Below are 25,367 nucleotides of genomic sequence, written 5' to 3' on the forward strand. Positions count from 1 at the left end.
CTTAAATCATTGCTGAAAAGCTATATAATAATAATAATAATACTTTTTTAAAACTTTGGGTAAAATTAGGTCTGGTTTCACAGACAGGGCTTAGACTAAACCAGGATTAGGCCATAGTTCAGTTAGGACATTTAAGTAATTTTTTATAAACGTGCCTTAGAAACAAACATTAGGCATACTGCTGTGCATCTTGAGACAAAACAAAGACACTGGTATATTTTAAGATCAGTCAATGCAAGTTTCTTTCAGTTGAAACAGCTCAGTCTTACATTTTTACCGGGGGCTTGTGTTTCATATTTTAATCTCAGTGGTTCCCATCATGAATGCATATCTTGTGTATTTTGAGAACATTGCCACTCACAAAAGGTCAGCTTGTATATTAAATGAAATTTTCACTGGAGATAAAAATGGGATTTCTCTCAGTCCCAGTAATGATGTAATGAACAATAATAATAGCTGAACAAAACTGCACTGGGAGCTGCCATTTAAGCTTAAACTACTCCAGTGCTCATGGCCAGAATCTAATATGCTTGAATATTTACCCTGACAGTCTGTGTCCTGTTCCTCATAAAGCATTCAGATCCCAGTGGCAGAAAGGATGTTCATGTCCTAGACTGTTTATAGGACAGCCTGAGCTGAAGTCATGGAAGACAACACCAGCACAGTGTTGTACAGCATCTTCTTGACAGACCTGTTTGCACAGCAGGCAAACTGCAATGTGTCCACCTCCAATTATTGTTTCTCACGGCATACTCAGTGGCTTCCATCATCAAAGGTGTGAGGAGGTTATTGTTGATCCATGTGTATATGAATGCCTCACGACCTGTGCTTATAGCTGACTGCATTTTAATCTTGATAAAAAGAAATTAATTTTATTCTAATTAATTCAACATCCACCTACATCCTACAGTGCTCTTGTCCATAAACTCTAATAAGCCAAATTAAGAGCTGAGGTCAGGGAAGTGTAAAATCTGTCGGTATGTAGTCTGTATATGTATTATTTTTTTGAACAAGCTCTTCTCTGTTGTCTGTGTTGATATCACTGTAACCTTAATCCAACATACAGTATAAAAGTTCTTTGTAAAAAAGAAAGAAAGAAAAAAACAACTCTCTAAAGTATTTATTAACATGATTACGCACATAAAAACAATGGCCTTTTCCCTTCTGTAAATGTCACAGACTTGTTTCTCAGAACCTTTTAAGTTAGATTTATCACTTTTTAAAAAAAATAGGCTAATAATTTTCAGATCACGAAGACAAGACGAAGAGATCAAAAAATAGAACAGTTAACTTTTAATTTAATTAAACATTTTCCAGCACTTAAATGAAGTAAATAATTCTTATTATATTACCTCTGATACTACCAATAAGCTATTTGGATTTCTCTCACATCTCCTCATATTATACTTGACTGTTCATAATGGTGCCAGCAGGGGTCAGTTACTAGTAATAGAGGCCTTTCATTCAGAACTAAATAAGTGAAGTGAAGTGACATACTGCTAAGTATGGTGACCCATACTCGGAATTCGTGCTCTGCATTTAACCCATCCAACGTGCACACACACACAGCAGTGAACACACACACACACACCGTGAACATACACCCGGAGCAGTGGGCAGCCATTTATGCTGCGGCGCAGTTGGGGGAGCAGTTGGGGGTTCGGTGCCTTGCTCAAGGGCACCTCAGTCGTGGTATTGAGGGTGGAGAGAGCGCTGGACATTCACTCCCCCCACCTACAATCCCTGCCGGCCCGAGACTCGAACCCGCAACCTTTGGATTACGAGTCCAACTCTCTAACCATTAGGCCACGACTGCCACGAGAGCTTTAAGAGGAGCATTTAGCATGATTACACAGAATGCAGCCTATTCTGATATCTTCCACACTTGAGAGTGGCTCACTCATGCCCTCCTTATCCTGTTTTGTCTGTTTTGTTTCATTGACAGGTGCTTTGCTGAAACATAAAAGGAAAAGGTCTCTGATTGATTGGGCTCTGAGGAGGGTACACTTTAACCAATCTGATGGCCAGTCTGACCCACAACCTGCCTCACACAAGCTATTTGGCCAGTCACTTTCCTCCATTTGTCTTGATGGAAACCTGCCTAAACCAATAATGGTAAGGATATCACTGGCTCCGGATCTTTATATTTCACTATATTTTGTCATGCTGGGTTTTATTATTTATGAGCATCATTCATGGCTCTTTCACTGAGCCAGAGGTTTAGTCACCATGAACAATGAGTGCTCATGGACAATAAAACCCAACATGATATTGCTTTGCAAGTGTGTAGCTAAACAAGAAATGAGAACAGAGTATCTTGTGTGTGGAACTACTTCCTTCCGCCACAGATTTATATCTCAAGTTGAGAGTTTAACAAGCTTCCGATACTTATTAGAAAACGTCATCTTAGAACTAGTAATGGAGGAATGTGGAGTTGTTTCATTGAATTTAAAAGTATTATGTACAAAAAGTGTATTATATTTAAAGCTCTATGCTGTAAGTTATATGCTAAATCTATTATGTAGAGTAGAGAGAGATGTTGACTGAGTGAATTTGGTTACCTGTATTGGATACAACATTTATTTTTCAGGTCAATCTCATATTAATAATGAAAAAGTAGTTGGAATGTCCTCTCAGTAAAAAATATTTTTGTCACGGTATGCTTTCAACTGTTTCTATCAATTTTCAACTGCGACACATAAATGGACCTAAAATTTGCCCCTGTATGAGTTTTTGTCTCATATTTAAATCACATGATAAGCGGACATACCATCGGACATGAAAATTGGACATAAACAGCGCTCATGTCTGATATTACTTAACAATGCTGTTTTGGTTACCAGTGACTTTCATTGCATGAACAAAACAGCCCTAATATATATGTATAAATCTCTCAGGGGGTACTCCGAGTAAATGTTTATATGAAAGGTGTTTGGCTGACTAACAACTTTGGGAACCCCTGGCTTTGATTAACTATTTTGTGTGTGTGTGTGTGTGTGTGTGTGTGTGCGCGCACACAGGACCTGCTGTATCTGCTGTTCAGTGAGGGTCCAGAGACCTGTGGAATCTTCCGTCGTTCAGCAAATGCCAAAAACTGTAGGATACTGAAGGAGCGAATGAATGCTGGGCAAAGTATTTCATTGCATGAACAATCAGTTTTCGTCTCTGCATCTCTAATTACAGTGAGAACACAATCATTTTAATTCATTGATATGCTCTGAATAAAAATTCACACAAATTATTCCTCATCTACATTCACAATTCTACATTCTCAGTCTAAATTCTCATAATTAGTAGCTTGAACATAAGAATTTCCCTATATCTTAATTTCTTTGAATGGGCTTTTTATTCTTTATTAAATTGTGTGTGTGTGTGTGTATGTATGTGTATAGGAATTTTTACGCAAACTGCCTGGTGGTGTTTTATGCTGTGACTTATACGAGGACTGGATGGAAGTGCTACAGAGTGAGGATAAACAGGATAGACTTAACCGAGTCAGAAGGTAAGAACAGCATACAAACATGTACTGTACATACATACACACTATGTATAAAGTGTACTCGGTGTATAAAGTGTATAGACAAAGATGTTTTATTTATTTAACTCCTTTCTATATTCTAAGGTCAGTTTCCTAAAATAAAGACATCACAAACATAAAACCATCATGTATATAGATACCCAACCAGGGCCCTTATTCACAAAACATTTTATCTTATCACTAAGAGTTCTCCTAAATAGTAAAAGTTTTTAGCTTAGAGTTTTCTCTTAAAACCTATTCACAAACTTTTACCAAGGAATAGAGAGAAGTCTTAAGCTAAGAGTAAGGGCAGGGTTGACCTTGTTGCTATGGATGACATCAGCATGCTTACTAATTATGCACACAGTGATTGGCTGATGGGGTCTCTGACAGAGATTTATTCATATAAATATTGTAGAGCACGATATTAAGTTGCCATATCCAAATAAAGGTTTAAAAAATAATGTTAATTGCCACATTCAAATAAAGATTTTAACATGCAGGCTAAGTGTCACTAATTAAACAAATATATGTTCAGCTAATTTGCAGGGGCGGTTGTAGGATTTCATCTTTAGGGGGGCTTAGCCATCAGAGAAACAAATTACCTAAATAAACAGTATTTTACTGTGCTTATGAAAACAATTACCTATTAAAGTTACAGAAGTTACTTAGTGAGTGATTCTCATGTTTTTCTTTTGTTGTTTGATTAACATTATTAGCCTAATATAAGAAATGCATACTGACAAACATCCAATATTTTCTTAACGGTTTGTTTAAGATGTAGCCGACTGCGTTTACTTCGCTACTCGTCAAGACAGTCATTGTGATATAATATTTTGTATATTTGCTTATTTGCTTGAGAGGACACGAAAGTGAATGACAGTCTCATGCAAGTGCGTTTCAATGGCTCAATTTTCTGTTTCTATTTGGTGTGCTATTTATACGCAAAAACTGACTTTGGCGTGCATATGAGACACAATGATTAGGTATAGGGGTGTGGGCAAGGTGCGTATCATAAGCACACCAAATAGAAACAGAAATTTGTGCCATTGAAATGCACTTTCATGAGACCATGCTAGTGTGCTGTCTGTGCAGTGCCTCTCAGTGCGTGCGCTCTTCATTCAAATGTGTGAGCACACATTAACGATCTATCACAGTGCATGATTACCACATTGAGATTGATAAACGAGCGAGAATTATAAACTTTCTTGAAGAAGCAGCACTGGCCTGATCATTCAGATAGCTGATTATAGCTTCAGGAGGGCTGAGATGACAAATAGGGGGGCTGAAGCCCACTTAAAAAGGGTCTAGAACCGCCCTTGGCTAATTGTCAGTCTCTTACATGTATGCTTCTCGTAGTGGATGCATAATTAACAGAGTAGAATAATTGTGGCTGATAGTAAGACATGCAAACGTAAAAGAAAACCAAACTGGATGCAAGAACAGCTATAACTTCTTGCTCAACTGGTTAATGAAAAGGATATAATCAAAGGAAAATTTGGAGTTGGGATAACCTCCAAACCCTAAAGGCAATACTTTTTTAAAAGCTCATTATCATCAAATGTTTCTAAAAATGTTTATATTCCGAGGCAGATTGCCAGCAACAGTCATTTTAGGATAGTTGTGAGTTGGTCTTAGTGACTTAGGAGTCCTCTTCAGTACTCCTAACGTTTCACAGATTTAGGAGCTAAAATGCTAAAATGCTTTTTTTTTTAAATTTAGGAGTCCTAAATTTAGGACTGACACACCCACTATTTTTAAGATTTTCTCCTAAATCGGAGAGTTAGGAGCTACTTTTAGCCTTAAGATGTTTTGTGAATACGGGTCCTAGTCTCATTGTTTAACTGTAGGCATTCATATATACCATTTACAGGTATAAAACACTTTGTGCATTTAGGTAGATGCTGAAGCATACAACATGTATGTACTGGCAGCATCTAAAACATAAGCATATCATAAAACATATTTACCGCTATGGAAACATAAAATATTTATACTTTGTATCATAAATATATAGTTACATTTACAGTTCTATAGATGCCTTAAAGGGATAGTTCACACAAAATTGGAAATTACCCCATGATTTACTCATACTCAAGCCATTCTAGGTGTATGTGAAATTCTTCTTTCAGACGAATAAGAAGTTATTTTAAAAACTGTCCTGGCTCTTTCAAGCTTTATAATGGCAGTGAATGATTGTTGATATTCAATAGTCCAGTAGAAGTCCAATAAAGTGCATCCATCCATCATAAAAAGTGCTCCACATGGCTCCAGGGGGTTAATAAAAGGCCTCTTGAAGGGAATCGATGCATTTGTGGAAGAAAAATAACCATGTTTAAAACTTTATAAACTGAAATCTCTCACTAACTGTTGTGCACACATTCACAAGAGATTGGCCTTCCAGTGGATGATGATTTTACATGTGTATTCTACAATTGGCCCAACGGAAGTGTCCAATGGTGGCTGAAGGTTTCTTGTGTTTTTGGTCTTTTCGGTGGACAAAGTTATTTAATTTAAAAGAAATTGTAACCTGACTCCATTTTAGTATGACCTCAAATGTAGGTTGAAATACAAATGAACAATGGACAATGTTTGTCCATTTCTAATTAACAGTCTATTTTAAATTTTACAAGTTCATTAGGAATCTATGTTGTTCAAAGTTTCTCATGCTGGCCGGTGTACAGGGACCTCACGATCACAAACTCTCCTGTCTGATCATAGTCAGAGGTTAGGACTACTACTTAATAGACCGCCGCATGCTTTTTAAATTTTTTTTTAAATAATGGTTCTGTTTAGCCCCCTACAGTCACCTGTACAACTTGGTTAAAGCTCAGACTATGATCAGAGGTTATGGCTATCACTATGAAATAAGCTAATACTAAAGCTAACGGTGTTTTTATCTAGCCCCCTATAGTTAATCTAACTATATAGCAACTTGAATAAGACAACAACGAACCCTAACCGCCTTCACTTCATCTACTTAAAGCTGCAGTACGTAACCTTTAATAAAATATTTATATAAATATTTATAAAAAACTTTATTTAAATATTTGAGAAAGTACATAACTAGCCAGTGTTCAAAACTATCGACCTTACTTTAGCCCGATTCACAACGGTTATCTTATAATAATGTTTTATAATTTAAGTGGTACGCGTAGGTTTTCGCAGGAAATTCGAGCATGGCACTGCGTCATTACGTCACGTCTGTAAATATAAAGCAGTTGTCCCGGCTAGCAGGCTATAGCACGTGCGGATCCTGCAGGTGGGGCATAGCCTTTTGTCACCGCAGCTAGAATAATTAAATGTATAATTTTGATGGCGAATTGTAATCCAGAAAGTATTATGTGTTTATGAAACACATGTGAAATTAAATTCTATTCGTTTTAAATGTTCTTCTGATTACAGATGGCCTGAGTTTACACAAGATTTGTATTTTAAAGTAAACCACTTCGAAGGGAGCACAGTTTGCTTTTTGGGTTAAAAGAATTTCTTAAAATGAAATTCGAATGGTATGACAATTAGATTAAACTACAGAAATTGAAATCTACATGCTAATGCACACTATACTCATAGTCACACAATGCTGATGTTGTTAATTTGAGAATAAAGTATAACAATAATTGCACATTTTGATGTGATATGAGCTAACCGATCTTTAGATTAAATCACCATTGGTAGCGAGATTTATGGTAATGTTTTTTTTCCTCAGTTGGTCAGAACAAACGTGACTGACTTGTAACTTACTTGTTCAGATGACAATATCCAGTTAAAATTCTTATTTGGGTCATATATTACAAGCCGTAGACTAATCTGTGATTGCGAAGTACAGTAAGTATCCACACTGGTGCAGTGACTAACAGCTATTCATTCACCTCAAAACATTAGATTCATCCGCGCCGGAGCTGTGCCAGAGTACAACCCCACACAAACAAGACAATTCCGCAAGTAACTGCAATTCCAGGTTTTCAAACATAGATGGCGTCAAAGAGGCAAAACTTACAGACTGTAGCTTTAAGAAAATAATTTCAGAGTAAATCAGAATAAAATTAAATGTAACAATTTATTATCAGTCAGGTAAATATGTATTATGTCAATTACATAGTCAACTCAGAGATATCAAATCAATGCAAGACATCAAATCCTCAAAGATAAATCTAAAAGTACAAAGTGAATACCATAGTAGCCTACCATAGTAAAAAATCCATAGTATGGAGTTTGTGGACACACTCCACACTACAGGGTCATCTGGCGACAGAATCGCACTGATCTTATGAGATTTCCTTAAATACTTCAGGGCTGCGTTTCCCGAAGCTTTCTTAACACTGCGTCATTCTTAAGTTGTACCTTAAGCTGTACCTTATCGTTAATACGTGTTTCCCGAAACGTTCTTGGTTAAGTATACCTTCTGTAAGTCATACTTTCGTAAGGTTGGTCCGGACCACTCTTAGCTATACGTTATCGCTGTTTACAATTCACAGTTCATCACATCTCAGTCTATAAGAAATATAATTCTGAAGTTTTAATACACCCAGTGCTCAATTAGGCTAACTGAAGTGTTTTCATGCAAATAATTAAACTATCGTTAGACTAATGGTTGTTAGCTATTTTATTATATTATTAATGGTTTGCTAAATCGACGCAACCGTCCGCGGAACCATTTAGTGTATATGTGCACTAAAATGGTCAAAATCTGCAATTAAAACAAACAAAAAAAATACTAATAATTATAATCTTGGCCACGGCAGTAAATATCTTTTGGATCTTTTAGATCTTGTTGGTCCGATTTTGTCAAGACAAACTCAAATTCAGCTGCTGGCAGCCCTCCCCTTTCTTTCTGGTGATTATTTATGTTGTGTCGCGCGATTAGTGAATTTATTTGATTTATTGATTTATACCAATGAAGTGATGCAACTGCTGGGCAATCAACTCTGGTTGTAGAGTAAATTAAGACACTGTGGAAAATAGATTTTGATAATTTAATTGACCCTTAAAAAGGCCAGTGAAGACATAGCCACTTAGTGATAGCCTACGCATAATACGTTTGGGCGCGAGGTTGCACCTCCTTGCACTCATTTCGAAATTATATAAAATATCAGGGTTAGATTTAGTTTGCAATTTGTATTATTTTTTATACGATCCCATGAGTCCTGATAAATTAAATTTAAACTATTTCTGCTTCTTGTTGGAAAGCACTCAAACCAGAATGTTTTTTTTTTTCTGCAGGCCCATGTTTTTTTTTTTGTTCTTTTTTCTTTTGTCAAATTATTAAGCAGTGTCCCATGTAGGTTTTTCCCGCTAATACTTTATGTAGTGTGATGGAATATATTTTATTTAATATATTTTTCTTTCTTGGGTTTGGTTACGATGTAGCCTATGTTGCAAAGCGAAAGTAAAACTTAAACACAAGTTTGTTGCGTTCTAACAACAGAGTTCCTTGTCTTTATTTAAAATCACTTCTTTTATAAAGAACGCCGCTTTCTCACATAACACGCTGAAGCAGCCGTGCATAGAATATATAATCGATTCTCGAGCCATTGATATCAAACAATTCAGAACCACCGCCATGGACAGCACCTGGTAACGTCGCATGTAAGAAGTCAATCAGTCTGTGGCACTGCTCAGGTGTTATGAGAGCCCATGTTGCTCTGATAGTGGCCTTCAGCTCTTCAGAATTGTTGGGTCTGGCGTATTGCATCTTCCTCTTCACAATACCCCATAGGTTTTCTATGGGGTAAAGGTCAGGCGAGTTTGTTGGCCAATCAAGAACAGGGATACCATGGTCCTTAAACCAGGTACTGGTAGCTTTGGCAGTGTGTGCAGGTGCCAAGTCCTGTTGGAAAATGAAATCTGCATCTCCATAAAGTTGGTCAGCAGCAGGAAGCATGAAGTGCTCTAAAACTTCCTGGTAGACGGCTGCGTTGACCTTGGACCTCAGAAAACACAATGGACCAACACCAGCAGATGACATGGCACCCCAAGCCATCAATGACTGTGGAAACTTTACACTGGACCTCAAGCAACGTGGATTATGTGCCTCTCCTCTCTTCCTCCAGACTCTGGGACCTTGATTTCCAAAGGAAATGCTAAATTTACTTTCATCAGAGAACATAACTTTGGACCACTCAGCAGCAGTCCAGTCCTTTTTGTCTTTAGCCCAGGCAAGACGCTTCTGACGCTGTCTCTTGTTCAAGAGTGGCTTGACACAAGGAATGCGACAGCTGAAACCCATGTCTTGCATACGTCTGTGTGTGGTGGTTCTTGAAGCACTGACTCCAGCTGCAGTCCACTCTTTGTGAAACTCCCCCACATTTTTGAATGGGTTTTGTTTCATAATCCATGTCCTGCATAGCGGGCTTCAGCTTCTCGCCACACAAACAATTGGATATGTGTCTAACAGCGTTCATTTATCTAGGTTAAACATTTAAACTATCATTGTGATATGCTTGAACTGTTTTATATCTATAGATTTTATTTTAGGCAGGTCATGATGACTTGAAGGCTATAAATTGATCAAACATGGGCTATAATCAACTCACTGTAGTGAAAAAAATAATTCATTGAATTTGCAAACATTTAAGGTAAGTGGTTGCAATCAATGTATTTTAGCTACATTTAAATAAACAAATTAGGTTGACTAACTTTCAATATATATATTTTTATTTAGGCTAACTGTAGCTAAAATAAATTGTTTGCAACCACTTACCTTATACATTAACAAACAAAAAAATACTCCAAACATTATTGTAAATGAATTTTATAATTCCATTATACAAAACTATTTTTATAGCTGAAACAGTAGTAGGCCTATGAGCTGTTTTGGGAGAAGAGGAAAACAAGGCAGACTCGGGTCGGACTCGGGCCGGTAATTCTGATAAGCTGTCGGACACGGGCCGGGCTAAGGCCTATATTTGAGGCCCATGCAGGGCTCTAATTCCACTTCATCCAACGCTGTTTTGTCCTCTGTTGTTTTAATCCGTGAGCATGCTCTTGATGAATTGAGTTTAAAACGTTTGTTGAATTTAAAACGTGTGACACATTCGTTCTGCTCTCACTGATCATTTGGTCCTCCCCATCCCCTCTGCCCCCCAAAACAAACAAACAAACAAACAAAAAAAAACTCTGTGCGTAAGAAGAAATCCTGCATGCGCCCCTGATTTTAATAAACGTTTATTTTTATTAACTTGAAAAGTGACAAGCATAACAAGTAGGTAAATCGAAGAATTCAAATAGATTAAAATGTATTCAATATTCAGATTTCTTTGGTTTGCTGGAAATGAAATGAAATGACCTTGATCACTAGTTAGTTTGCATCTACTGTAACTTGCCTCAGTGTGCTGAAGGGTCATATCCTCTCAACTAGTTGTTGAAGGGCCCAAACTCAAGCATTTTGCTGCAGGCATGTAATAACAATATTTTATTGTTAATCTGTGTTTTATACTTTGATTTACCTTTTCTAAAAATTAAGATTCCAATCCAGCTACTTCAAAATGTCTTACAGATGGGTTTTTATATTCACTTGTTTATGCACACCTGTTATTTTATCTTTGAATGTGTGTGTATACAGTATGTGTGCATATTTGTGCTGGACTGCATTTCCATATATATGACAGGGCAGACAAACTTCCGCACATAATCATTTGTTGGCAAGGTTATTTAATGTTTGATGTTTCTGTGTGTCTGGTTGCAGTTGTCTGTCATTGTTCAAGTTCTATTATCTTTTTGTCTAGTTTGCTTGCACAGTTGCCAGAGGAGAATGTTACCTTGCTGTGTCACTTATTTGGAGTGCTACACAGGATACACACTCACTCAGAGGTGAATCAGATGACAGCAACAAACTTGGCACTTTGCATTGCACCCAACATGCTCTGGAGGTCTTCCCAAATCAGCCCTGACAAAGAAGGACAGAGCGTGTTGCAGGTAAGTCAGTAAAAATCTAGTTGCATGTACAGGAGGACGTTTTATTAATCCATCACTTCTTTTCGGTTTCAATGATTAAATAATGGGAGTGAAATTATACAGTGTCTCACGTTTTACTAAAATAAAGGAAAGAATTTGTAAAATATGCAACAATTTCTTAATTGGTGAACAGATATCTTTTCCCCTCGTAGTTCTCTGTCAAAATAAAGGAAAGGAAACAAATAAAGTATGTGCATGACAAAAATGCATGCTGTTTTAAAGGAATTTTAAAATATAAAGTAAAAATGTGTGACAAATATGAAGTATGCATATCAAGCCATGTAGCCTAGCCTAATGAAATAGGCTGCCACTTTTAATTCTCCGTTGTAAAGTAAACCACCATTTCTTTAAGGTAATATAACACAATATATTTTATATAAATTATGCTGCATACGTGTTAAATGTTTCAAATCTAAAATATGGTGTAATACTTAGCGTAGCTAAATATAAGCACAGGATCATAGACTTGACATTAGTTCTAAATGTGAAACGCACATAACTTAAGTACTAAATTTGCATCTGTGAATATGAAATATTTTAACTACAGTGCTTTTCTTTCATTTTTTGCCGACTGCAAATGTAACACATCGGCGAGGCAAAGCTGACGGCTATTCGTGAAAATGCTTCGCTTGAAAACTTGTATTTTGCAGACGCAGCGGCACCTACGGTAGTAAAAAGCACATTCTGGATGTCCACCATCTGTATTCTTAGTAATATGATCAATTTACATGTTTTCTCACTTTTTTAAAGGGATAGTATATAACGGTCACAGTGCGTCTGTGCAGGTAGCACGCAGGAGGCATGAAATAGCGCAAACAGTCTTTATTGACAAAACGCAGGGGATAGGCTAATCCAACATATCAAATAGCAACGAGTAGACCTGACGAAGGAAGACAGAACAAACAGGAACATAAATGCAAGGGATAATTGCAAAACACAGGTGCAAGGAATCATGATTAAATCAATTAACTTAACAAGAGAAGGAACATGACCAAATAAGGAAACAGGAACAGAAACAGGGGCAAAACAAGGCACAAGGGGTCCAAACCCCTGACAATAACCATGAACAGTTTATTTTAATATTCAGTTTTCGGTTAAAATTAATATGTACAGTGGGGATCAAAAGGCTGAGACCTCTAGTAAAAATTAGTAGTCATTACAAATCACAATTTCAGTGAAAAAGTATTGTCAGAATTTTTTGATCACGTTCCCTGCCATTATTTGAGAATGATCCAAAAAGTTGTGCAATCTTGTGCTTCAGGGAAATTGTAAAAAACAAACAAACAAAAAAAAATCAACCCTCCCCCCTGAAATAAAACAAAAGACTTACATCACTGTGACAATTCATGGGTAATGAACATACAAAAGGCCACTTGACTAAATATATCATAATTAAGAACTGTTCTTTGTAACAACTTTACAAGTATATGTTTTCATTCATAAATTGCACCCACCCACAATAGAATCAGTTCCAGTCCAATAGGGGGTGGGGGTTTGTTTCAAATCTAGGTCAAAATTAACCAAAGGACTTTGGATTTTTTGTGCTGCAGGGCAGAAGATCCTAATTTGCATACCAGCTTGCTAAGCAATGTCATGCCGCTTAAACAGTTGCTCCTGAGGAGGCACAGTTTAACATCACTGTCAGATTGTCATGCTGGAGAAAAATCCCAGTGATTACATTTATACACACTCACATGATTTTGAGATAAGTATCTTCTGGAAAGGGTACTGAAGGGTGGAACATCCGGTGGCCAACTTCAGTTTGTAAATCACACAGAACTATTTTGTGCACAGCTTATTATTCAAGAGAAACCCTGATAATGATGTGACTTAACCAGAATTTTTAGCCTTTAATGCTGCAAATGATTTTCTCCACCCTTCAGATAATTTTGCTCTGCTTATTAACCTCAGCAGTTTATACAGCGGCAAAATCAGATTTCCTGATGCCGCCAAAGGGTTCTGTCTTATCAACAGGATGTTGACACAAATGTAAGCAGGGAAATAAGAGATTGAATCTCCAGGGACCTACCGTACGTCACTATATTGTAACAATACTGTATATAGTGTGGCATGACATATGTTGGAACACACCAAGAGATTTATATTTTTTTTTATAATTTTTGGGTTGGTTTATTTACAGTATATATGCAAAATATAATATACATGTGTCATTACATGGAAAAAATTTACATTTCATATTAAGGATGACCATCCTTGTAACACCAATTCAGACTGTCTGTCTGTCCACAGCATACAACATACTGATTATGAGAAACTTTGCAAGTATATGTCAGCTTATTGTACTAACCCTAAACCTAACCTAACACTCTACTCTGAGAGTTAGTTGACATGTAATTGCAAATTAATGAGTTAGTTGACACGTAGTTCCAAAGTTATTTATAGTTAGTAATGTCTAAAGTGGACTATCAAAATAAAGTGTAACCGCAAAACCCTGCAGCACTGTATAACATAAAATTAGCAGAACAGATTTTGAATTTCAAAGAAGATTCTTTGTAAACTACATCTTCATATTTAGAACCAATAAAATTCAGGAGCTTTAATAATTGAAAAACATGTCCAGATTTTCCTGACTAATATTCTGTTTCATCATATGACAGCTGCTGATGAGTCATCCTCTTCAGAGACAGACATGAATTCAGGGCTCAACAATAAGGATGGCTCAGAGCTAGTGTCAGGCCAACTGACAATCTCTCACTCAAGATATTGCTGCGTTTTTAGTACTTAAAACAGCGAGATCTGATGGTTAAACATTAGTTAAGGGAATAGTTCACCCAAAAATGAAAAATCTGTCATTAATTATACTCACCCTCACGTCATTCCAAACCCGTAAGACTTGCGTTCATCTTCGGAACACAAATGAAGATATTTTTGATGAAATTTGAGAGCTTTCTGACTGTCATCCTTTCACATCAAAATCCACCGACAGTTTTGCTTAAAACAGTTTTGGACTGTATTTGCTTTTAAAGGTGGAGTAAGCGATTTCTGGAAGCCAATTTTAATATTTAAAATCACCAAAACAAACACGCCCCTACCCCAAAAGGGTCTCGACCCTATTTTAATAGCTCCGCCCCACACATACGTAATCTACGCAACCCAGGCAACGATTAGTTCTGTGAAACAAAGCAAAATTATGTGTTTGCAGAGAATACTATCAAAAAGATCGGTCCTGTCTGTTGTTTATTAATTCAAGCGGTGACTTAATTCGTACCGTTGACGCTGTATGTAATCATGTCACTGGATTCGATCACTGTCCCAACGTGTAGTGAGTCAGGGAACTTACCAGTGACCGAGTTCGTGTACACGATCAACTGATTCACGAGCTCGGGAGCTAATTGAGATGCACCCCATGTCCGACATAGAACTGCTGCCGCGTTCTATTTATGCCGTACTGACACAAATTTTAAATGATTTTCAACGGTCGCTTTATCACGTCCAGTGTAGGCAGACTTTAGCTGTTGCATCGCAGCGCGTCCAGTGTTACTCACCTATGAAGAAGAACCAAAGCAACCTCAGTGTCCGATCGCAGACCTATGTCAAGTCAAGTAAGTGAAATCTTAACAAATACATACAGAACCTATTTTAATGAGGGCTGGAATAGTAAAATATAGAAAATTTATAAGGAATAATTAAAGTTGGCATTAAACGGAAATTGTGATCACCTGTGAAATGAAAAGATTGTAGGACAGGACTTGATTTTGTCCATTCTGGAGTTGATTGGATTGTTGTTGGGTCATAGTCATTTGCTAATTACTGCGAGCTTGTGATTTGTGATTGTATTATGTCCTGCTCTCACGCTGTTGCACACATCATCAGAGAAGAGATGTGGTTGTGAGGGGGAGGGGAAGTTAATGTTTTTGATTTAAGACTGAATTTTGAATAAACACTGCAGTATTACTTACAGAAGCAAGAATTGTCCATTTTGATTTCCTGGGGACTTTAAAAGAACATGAAGGGAGAGATGAATCCTGGATTGATCTATAATGAGCAGTTGGATGTGTGTGACTGTGCAGATGCTTTTGTTTCTCAACATTTGAATAGGCAGTTCATTTGTGCAGAGCATTCTCATGCTGTGTCCGAACCCAGTTAATCTAGCCAATTAGTGCAACATCAGACAAATTAGTGGTGAATGCCATTTGAGTGAACCTCTAATTGTTAATGGGGTCAGAATAGTTCACCATGTCCAGGACTACGTACGATGATGCCATTCACATTTATGAACTCATGCAAATGCTTTTGAAAGAGAACAGCATGAGACACTCAGAGGATAGTTACTCAGCCGCTGCCAGCCGCAGATCCCTATGGTGTCTTCGAAATGTTTTTCCAGTGGAAGTGCTACAGAACATTCCATTCCCTCTGTATGCTTTTTCATTTTCCATTCCTTTGGGCTTGTTTGTATCAGAAATGAGTAAGGAAGATTCTTTGGATTTTGCGAGGATCTCTGTGCACATGCCACACACACACACTGGTGTCACATACGGTCTGTGTGATGAAAACTAATGTCTAAACACTCTAGAACTTGGACAGAAACAAGATGGCAGTCATCTAGCATACACAATGTGTCCACCTCAGACACACTTACATGCTCCGTCGAACGTAGAACACAAATCTTCTTAAAACATTTGGTAACACAAGTCATAAACTTAACCGAGCCAGTTTGCACAGTGCTTCAGTTTCTGATATATGTGCTGCTACAGTCAACGTTTATGTTTGAGGGCCAGCTGTGTCTGTTTTCCATATTGATGATGTTTCGTGTTTTTCCATCTGTCGTTCAGGTCGCCGCACTCATCCAGTACCTGATAGAAAACACCCCTGCCATATTTGGAGATGATCTGGAGAGTCTGTTCGCCAGGCAGGTGAATACAGAGCAGGAAACATGCGATTACACAGGTAATTGTAAATGTATGCCCTTTGGAAGTATTGAGATACTTTACTTTAGAAAACAATTAGCCTTTTTGACTGTGCAATTTCACAGTACTCCTACACACACTTAATGGAACTTTCTACTTTAAAAAAAAAAATAGGCTCATTTTCCAACTCCCCAAAAGTTAAACAGTTGAGTTTTACCATTTTCGAATCCATTCCGCCCATCTCTGTGTCTGGCGGTAGCACCATGGGTGCAGCAGGCGCAATGATATTATGCAGAGCCTGAAAGTAGTACCCAGCAAGGTAACTAGTTATGATATAGCTGGGGACTATTTTCAGGCGCTGTGTAATATTTTGCGCCTGCAGCACCCATGGTACGGCAGCAAAGTTCCTTGATTATTATGCTGGAATGAGAGTGTAGTTCCTAGACATTTCGGCCTAGAAAATCACAACTTTTAATTTTCCGTCAGTCTTAGTACACGATGTAACTACAGAAGAGTCAAGTTTTAAATAGGAAAAATATCGAAAATAATTGGTCATTTTTGAGCGAGGTGCTAACGGTCTAATCAGATTCAATTATCTATGCTAAGCTACGCTAAAAGTGCTACCGCCAGACCCGGAGATTGGCTGAATGGATTCAAAAACGGTAAAACTCAACTGTTTAACTTTTGGGGACTTGGAAAATGAGCCATTTTTTCATTTTTTTTTAAGTGGAGTGTTCCTTTAAGCTGCTTAAGATCCTCTTAAGCTCTCTCAGTCATAACTGAAATGTCAATAAACAGTTCAGAATACCATTTTGAGTGCAAAAAAAAACTCTTTCACTGACCTTAACTATTGTCATTGTGAATATTTTCAGTGCAAACTCATCTACTTTGTAATGATGAAAAGTAGTTTACTTGGAGCAATTAATGTTGCATCAAATGGAATTTCATTTTAAAAATATATTTGTATGCATTTTCTCTTAATCATGGCAGCAGTAATTCATCAAATGATGGTCAAATGATGGGGAATTGCAATATTACCCAGGCATTTATTAAGATGTGCTGTGGGCTTGAGCATACCTTTTAGCATTTTAAAGTGACTAGTTCACCAAAAATATGTAAACTCTTTCATCATTTACTGTTTTTGCCCATGAAATTAAAATCAACATGGTCGAAAACAGCCTTTGACACCACTAACTTTAATTTAACTTACAAAAATAAAAATAAATAAAAAATACTTTCAGGAGACACTTCAGGTGCCTGGACTGCTCTGTTCAAGTGATGCTGTCTCAGTGGAGTATGATTGATCACAGTAGTTTTGCATCCTCGAAATCCGACCTGCAAGATAGGGAATTGCATCATGGAAATTGCTTTCAGCATATTTATTGTGCTCCATTAATTGGATTACATAATCCCTTTAGTGAATTGTGTGCTATTACAAGGTAGACAGCACATGAAAATAATAATTCTTAATGAATAATTATTTTCCCTTCTCTCTATATATGCCTAGAAGAATATGTGAAGTACATGCAGGATGCAATAATAAACATATTAAACAGTAGCATGCTACATTGTTGGGATATGAGTTACTTTTTGTGCAAATGTGTACTTGTTTTGGCAGTTTAGTTAAATGTAATGAACTAGATCTGAGATGTAAGATTGAGTGAGGTGAGATTGCTTTCTTGTTTTTATTTTTTATTAAATGGAAGGTCAAGAATCTTTGCATTATGGTATTGCATAGCCGTACTGTGAGCACTGTTGTATACTTCAAATATGCAAATTTAAGCTAATGTTGTAGATCATCAGGGTATGAGTACAGGAAATATGCATGATTCTGATTATGGTTTTGGCAGTTTGGTCACATTTAGTATGAAAGGTGAATGTTTGCCCTGAGGAATAGGTTTTCTTCTAGGATTTCTCTTTTCTTCAATTCATACCAGCTCACCAATCACTGATACCGAGAGTGACCCCCAGAGTATCCCTGGGAAATTGACCAGAAGAAAATGTGGCTTTTGCCATTTATAGTTATCAATTTTAGTTTCAAAGAACCTCATGCTCTCAGAGACAATTTAGGTGCTCTTTAGCGAATTCCAGACAGGCTGACACACCCTTTGCTTTTGAAACCATTCCATATAAAACTGATTCATGCACTGATGGTAGCCTGGCAGGATCTCTCAACTCTGCAGGAATCTCTGATTCACTGTTGTAAGTGGTCATTGGGTGGCTTTTTATCATTATAGGGTGGATGTGTACACACACTTCCAACACACATTTATGTTCAAACAACATGTAAAGTGAATTTTGCATCCGATGACCCCTTTAAAGCACAGTCGAGGTGGCTCTTGAACCTGTTTGGTTTATTTTCATTGCATCATGCTCAATGAGAACATGTACAGTATGAAGCAAGAATGTCAATGAAACTGTGGTTTTTCAACACTGTCATAACTATCCCAATTTTTGTGCATATACTGTAAATGACTATGAGCTTTATAAAATTTTAATATGTCTCTTACTGTGTTCAATTCATATATATATATATATGAATTGAACACAGTAAGATAGCTTATTATACTTATTTTAAAATATAAATTATTTTAGGTATTTATACACTTTTCACGGTGGTATATGTAAAGGATAATCAATGTGCATTAAAGGATTTTAATGCATGACGTCGAGGCAAAGAGCCGCCCGACGCGAAGCAGTTGCCTCCACAAAGTGCATTAAAATCCTTTAATACACAACCAGCCGTTGATTGTCCCATTTATTCCATGGTCATTTGCCAAGTAATAGACAAGTTAAAACTTGTCTTGCTCTTTGCAGCGCAATATTTGACCGAATGGGTAAAAATTAGTTATTTTTCGTCAGTTAAAGCTCGTTAGCGCAAGCATTCTGCCAGCTTCAAATCAGACACAGAGATGAAATAGTGCGTAAGACCACATTTATTTGAATGAATTATAGCATGTATTTCAATTAATTATCGATCAATCAAGAGAGAGAGGACAGTTGTGTGTACCTGCTTGCTGCATCTGCATGTCTCTCTCTCTACATAAAAATTACTTCAAAAACAGCGATTTTATCACGTCATTGCTGGGGAATATAATGTAGCAATCTAGTATCTATCTTATTTTATTAATAAAAATCGCGGGGAAGCTTTGACAAGTTTATGTGTGTGCAGCGCAATCTACGATCTCCAACCTCTCTCTCTCCGTGTGTTTGTTTGCGAGCGAGTGATGCGTGTTGGTTAGTGTGCATCAATTAAAGCAGCACATTAATATGGAACGGTGATTAAACGGACTTGATTAAACTTATTTTAAGTACTTACTTTTCACAGTTGGAATTAAGATTCTCAGTCTTCTCCATTTAAGTTTTGTAAAACATCTTAAAACTCTCTCTCTCTCTCTCTCTCTCTCTCTCTTCTGTAGATGGTTCGTATTTTCTTCAGCACTCCTCTTCAGAGGACACAGATCAAGACCTCGCTGTTTCTTCCCAACTGTTGCCTGAAGTTCATCCTCTTTTCCTCCCTCTGGCTGCACTTTCTCTGAAAGAAAAGAGGAGACCCCAGCCCTTTCATATTGATATGCCATCAACAGAAGGCGCCTACAGCTGTGGAACACTGGATTCCATTTCCTCACATTCCAGTGCTTCTGTAAGCATGCTGGGGGTCAGGGAACTCAACCAATCATGTGATCGTTGCCTCTCTGAACCTTCCATGTATTTTTCCACACCCCAAACACCTGTACCAACTCATACACCTGTTATCCGTCAATCCAGTTACGATGCAGCTGTAACAGAGAGCAGAGGTGAGCAGTCACGCAGTCCCTTGGGGTTAAGCCCAGAACAACAATCGCGTAATTCTGGAATGGGTACAAGGAGACGCCGTTACACTTTCTGGAAGTCACCACAAATCCCCACCCGCTTCCGTCATCCTGCGCAGAGATTGGCCAGCATGTCAAGTCTGTCATCTACTGCCACTTCTTCCCTCAGCTCACTGGATAGTACATTGTCTCTCAGCTCGGCGGATCCAATCCCCAGCCCTCAAGATACACAGTCCCGTCCTTTTCTGTTTGGAGCTGCTGCAAGACTGCGGCCACTCACACCTGAAATGCCTAGAAAGCGGTGGACAAGTACTTTCACTTATAAAGAGCAAGAGGATGTTTGGAGGGAGAAAGTTCAAGAGACAGAAAATGAGAAAGAGAGTGAGTTTGAAGTTTCTTTTCATGACTGTGATGGAGAGAGAGCAGTGAAAGATGGAGAAAAAGCTGAGAATGAGGAAGCCATAAGCTGCGAGTCCTTCTGCGACATTCATGAGGTTAAAAGTGCAACAAGTCCACATGCATCAGAGTGTCTCTCTGAGACTGTGTGCAATGTGGAGTTTAGTGTGAATCATTTACGGTCCTCCACCGTATGTCAGATAAAGCCCAATCCTGAAATGAAATCGCAAACGATGTCTCTGAATCCATCCAGTATATGGGCAGTCCCACAGGTGAATTCGATTGACAGTGTGATACAGGAATCCCAGGTCACACAAACGCTCACAAACACACCCGCAACGGCACAAAAGCAATCAAATAGCAAAGCAGAAAACTCTTTAAGTCAGATGCAGCTGCAGCGTCCAAATGCTCGCTCAAACATTCATGCCTCAGGTGGGCAGAAAGTGAGCAGAATGAAAATCACAGTCTTTCCTTCTGCAGGAAGAGTGATGCTAAAACATTCAAAGGTCACAGATCAAACTCAAAGCGTCTCGGTGGAAACAGAGCAGAAAGCTGAGGGAAAAATGCGAGAATCTGTCAAGGTTCAGATCCCACAGACACTGTTTTATGGCCATAATGTTCCACTAGTGTTACTTACTACACCTCCTCAGCAAACGTCAATCCAGGTGAGGACACATTGTATTCCTCCTGGTGATGCGGATATGACAGACGCAGACTCGAGTGATGAATCTAATGTTAGCATTGTCGCGACTGATATTAGCAACGGTGTAAGCAGTTACCTGGCAGAGAAAAGTCCTGCCGTCAAATCGATTAGTCATTGCGTGGGCACGGTTGACAACCTGCATCGCCCTGGCTGTATTACTGAAACCGGTAGCCCTGCTGTTAGCATTAGCAGTGGTTATAGTGTTAACCCCAGTATAACGGTCTTTCACAGCGATGCTAATCAGAGCATGGCTCATCCCAAACCCACTAACAAATCCTCAGGAATTTTTCGTCACACAATCTGTATCAAGCTCCCTGGCAACAGAGGGACGGCAAAGAGCAAACCATTATCATAACTAGATCTGGTGATGTAATAATACATGGTGGTGGGGGTATGCAACATTTTCAATTTCAATGCATTTTTCAGTAACACTTTATTTAAAGCCTTTATGTATAGTGCATTACAAAGGTATTCATAATGCGTGTTGTAATGCATTATATCTTTTCATAACTAATTATAACATTATAATATTTGAAGGTTTGTTTGTCATTTGTTTTAATGCATCATACTTTCTAAAGGTGTAGAAATGAATGAGATAAGTGTTACAATGTATTATAACTGTGGTTACAATGAGATCATGCAGTGCATTATAAGGTGCATTACAAGGCATTATTCATGCATTAAAACTACTTTTATAATGCATTATATTTAAGGGCTTTATGTAAAGTGTTACTCATTTTTCCTAAGAACAAGCTTGGGTATAGTGTTTGCAGTTTGTATGAGGGACACATGGGGCGTGTGTTTACTTGTATGTTGAGGCCACAGGCATAAAATGAAAATGCATTTTCGCAGGGATCTGTCTGTGGGATGCGCCTTTTCAAAGGCATCTGCAGAGACATGTGTTGCAGTTGTGTGAATGGAAAACTCGTTGGGTTGGGTCCATGTTTGTAGCAGAAGAAGAAAAATCTCTGGGCACAGAAAGCTTAAAGAAAGTTTAAAATAGAGTGTTGGCGGTAGTGAGTTTTAGTTCAAATAAAGAAATATACTAAGTTGAACTATAAATACATTAAGATTTACGTTACAAAACTGAAACCAAAATAGACCAAAGCTTAAACCACAGTAAGCTAATAAGCTGATGGCATTTTTAACAATGTTAAATCTTGTTTTATTCAACATAAGGCATATGATGGCGACAAGAAATTGCACTGCATAGTAGGGCAGATGCTTGGAAAAAGATCAGTGGTTTTCAAGCCTCCTCTAAAAATATATTTTAATGAATGTTGGTGTCTAAACAATACTGTATGTGGACAAAATTAGCATGAGACATTTCTCAAAATATTTTCTTTTGTGTTGTAAGGACATGGATGTTTGGAACAAAATGAGGGTGAAGAAATTATGACAATTTTTATTTTTGGGTGAATTATCAGTATTAAAACATGAATTTTCTATATGTGATTTTAAACATTGCTTATGTTATCTACTCATTTTTCATTCTGCTTTCAAAATTCTAACCAGAAATAATGAAATTAACTGCAAAAGTTGTATACACATTAACTTTGTCTGCCCTAAAATATATATTTTGTAAAATCTTTCAAATGTTCCATGCTTGAAACCCCAGTAGTTGTTCATATTTAAAGGCGGTCAATATTTAAAAAGACAATAAAAATATCCAGGTGCTTCAGGCAGAATTGGAAGTTAATGTGATGGTAATCAAACTCTTGTGGTTGGAGATTTTAAGTGCTTTAGTGGAAAAGGGTAAAAGGCAGACGTCACAAAGGTCATCACTATAGTAACAAAGCAGGTGGCAGGAGAAGGGACTTCTGTGAAGACGGCAGGAAAAGGTAAAACCCAGGGAAGCAGTGTGATCTGTGTAAGATGCTGTGATAAGACCATTAAAAGAACATTAGGAAGAAACAAGCGGGTGGGAGGCGTTTAGACATGAGTGCGAATAGTATAGGTCCAGTGTAAGACATTAGTGGATAATTGAATGATGGTTTGAATAAACATATGGTTCTGAGTCATGTTTGTTTTTAGTTGTAATGTGAGATGAGCTTTTGCCACGGCCGATACATCAGTCAGCAGACTTCCTCGAACAAGTAGTACGTACTACTTGGATAGATTGATAGTTATTTTCATGACTTTCCATATTTTGATCTAATTTTAAATAATAGATTTTAAAATAAATGTATTTATGTATGTGTACACAAACAGTATATTAGGAGAATAATTCCTGTTATGTGGTCCCCTTTGAACCCTCTAATCCAGTGGTTCTCAACTTTTTACACCAAGTACCACCTCAAAAAATATTTGGCTTTCCAAGTACCACCATTATGTAAAAAAAACAAAAACATAAACGATTCAGTTTTATTCCTAATAAGAATATTTATTATTGCCAGCCTCTTAAAATGTTGTAAATACACAGTCTGAACATTAACACTGCACTGTGCTTACTTCCAGGTAAATAAAGAAATAATTATTAAATTAAAATATATTGTACCTAAAAGTGAAATAAAAACTGTACTGTACTTAAAAGTAAAAAAAATAACTTTTCTTAAATAAAATTAAATGAAAATGTATGTACTTCACATTTAAGTACAGTAACTTACCATTTTTATTTAACTTTTAAATAAAAAAAAGTACTTGATTAAAAAAAAAAAAAAAAAATTAACACAGGCTGTATGTGTAGCTGCAAGTAACAACAAAACGCCTAGCTGTGAGCGCTTGAGGGGGCATCGTATTTTTGTTTTTTTTTCAGTTGAGATGCTGTGGTTACTATGATATAGAATATCCGCTGAAGTAATATGGCAGACGCATCGTGAATGAAATGTTTCTGCAAGCATTATTTTTCATAAATTATGGTAGTCCAGCAATTCCATCTGGTAAAGACATAAATACTCGGAGACAAGCAATATTAACTTCTCCATTGTTGTTCAGTCTTACTACAAGCAGGGTGTGACTGTATTAGTCCCGCCCCTCCTCCATTGTGATTGGTTTGCTGACTAAAAAATGACCGTGATGAGCACTAAATTTTTCTCTCGGCGCCGAGAAAAAAAATGCCCGAGTGCTCAGCATGAAAAAGACGATTCCATGTAAAACAATTTAAAAAAAATTCTAGCCTCGGAAAAAAAACAATAAAAACAACAAAAAAAAACTTTGGTGGACACGCGGCCTAATTTATATTTAATTCAGAGAATCCACTACATACCACTAGAGGAACGTCTCAGGTTACGTATGTAACCATGGTTCCCTGAGTAGGGAACGAGACACTGCGTCCTCTAGGGGTCGCTATGGGGAACGCCTCGGCGTGACCGGTGTCTTGAAGCATATATCTAAACACGACAATAACATTGGATGGCGACAGCCAATGACACCGCTACCGGCACGACCACAGTATAAAGGGGCGCCGGGAAAATACGTCATTCACTTCTTCATCTGAAGCTTTTGTCTGAAGCATGGCACCGAGCCTAGAGGACACAGTGTCTCGTTCCCTACTCAGGGAGCCATGGATACATACGTAAGCGGAGACGTTCCCTTTTGAGGGAACTTCGAACTGCATCCTCTAGGGGTCGCTATGGGGAACAGAATACCCACGCCACCATGCTGAGGAGAGTGCAAGCCAAGCACAAAAAGGCGAGCACTAAGTACCAACTCTACCGGGCTAAGGGAGTTGCCCCTGCGACGGTTAGACGGCTGTCAGTGACATTATCCCCTACGGCCAAAGACCCGAGCTGCATACCCTAAAAAACTTACCTGTTAAGGGCCGGGACTCCTGGACCCAGGGTAGAGCTCGAAGGCTAGAATCATACGAAAAGATTCCTTTAAGGGGATACGGCCAAGTGCCTAGGATAGTAGCTAGGTCCTGGCCTGTCACCCAGGGGCTACCGCTTGCTCTGCACGAGCTCGCTGAGGGAACTGTCTCAACAGACCCTTGGTAATAACCCACTGTTCAAACCCAGAAACATTGGGAGAAATAGGTAGAGTGGGGCCCAAGGCAAAACCAGGGCCTAACCAACCCAAAGAAAGGGCACGAAGCTGCAGCGTGTAACCCATACCGTACAGGATTCTAGAAAGAATGCAAAACACTTGATGTGCGATCTTACCACAACGTGGCTTTC

At 37.9% G+C, this 25,367-nt stretch overlaps 1 protein-coding gene across 1 annotated transcript in view; it reads left to right on the plus strand.

Moving 5' to 3' along the window:
* LOC306870757 (uncharacterized protein) overlaps window positions 1-21,691 on the plus strand; it is a gene marked incomplete at its 5' end in the record, with an annotated part of 38,417 nt that extends 16,726 nt beyond the window's left edge. Inside the window, 6 exons of the mRNA XM_079418181.1 lie at window positions 1,946-2,115; window positions 3,021-3,182; window positions 3,393-3,502; window positions 11,245-11,434; window positions 16,267-16,381; window positions 19,761-21,691. Of these exons, the coding sequence (XP_079274307.1) occupies window positions 1,946-2,115; window positions 3,021-3,182; window positions 3,393-3,502; window positions 11,245-11,434; window positions 16,267-16,381; window positions 19,761-21,607 (2,594 nt within the window). The 3' untranslated portion in view covers window positions 21,608-21,691. The remainder of the gene's footprint in view (window positions 1-1,945; window positions 2,116-3,020; window positions 3,183-3,392; window positions 3,503-11,244; window positions 11,435-16,266; window positions 16,382-19,760) is intronic.
* Between the last annotated feature and the right edge of the window lie 3,676 nt (window positions 21,692-25,367).

The sequence above is a fragment of the Barbus barbus genome, assembly GCF_936440315.1.
Source record: "Barbus barbus genome assembly, chromosome: 6".
Classification (NCBI taxonomy): Eukaryota; Metazoa; Chordata; class Actinopteri; order Cypriniformes; family Cyprinidae; genus Barbus; species Barbus barbus.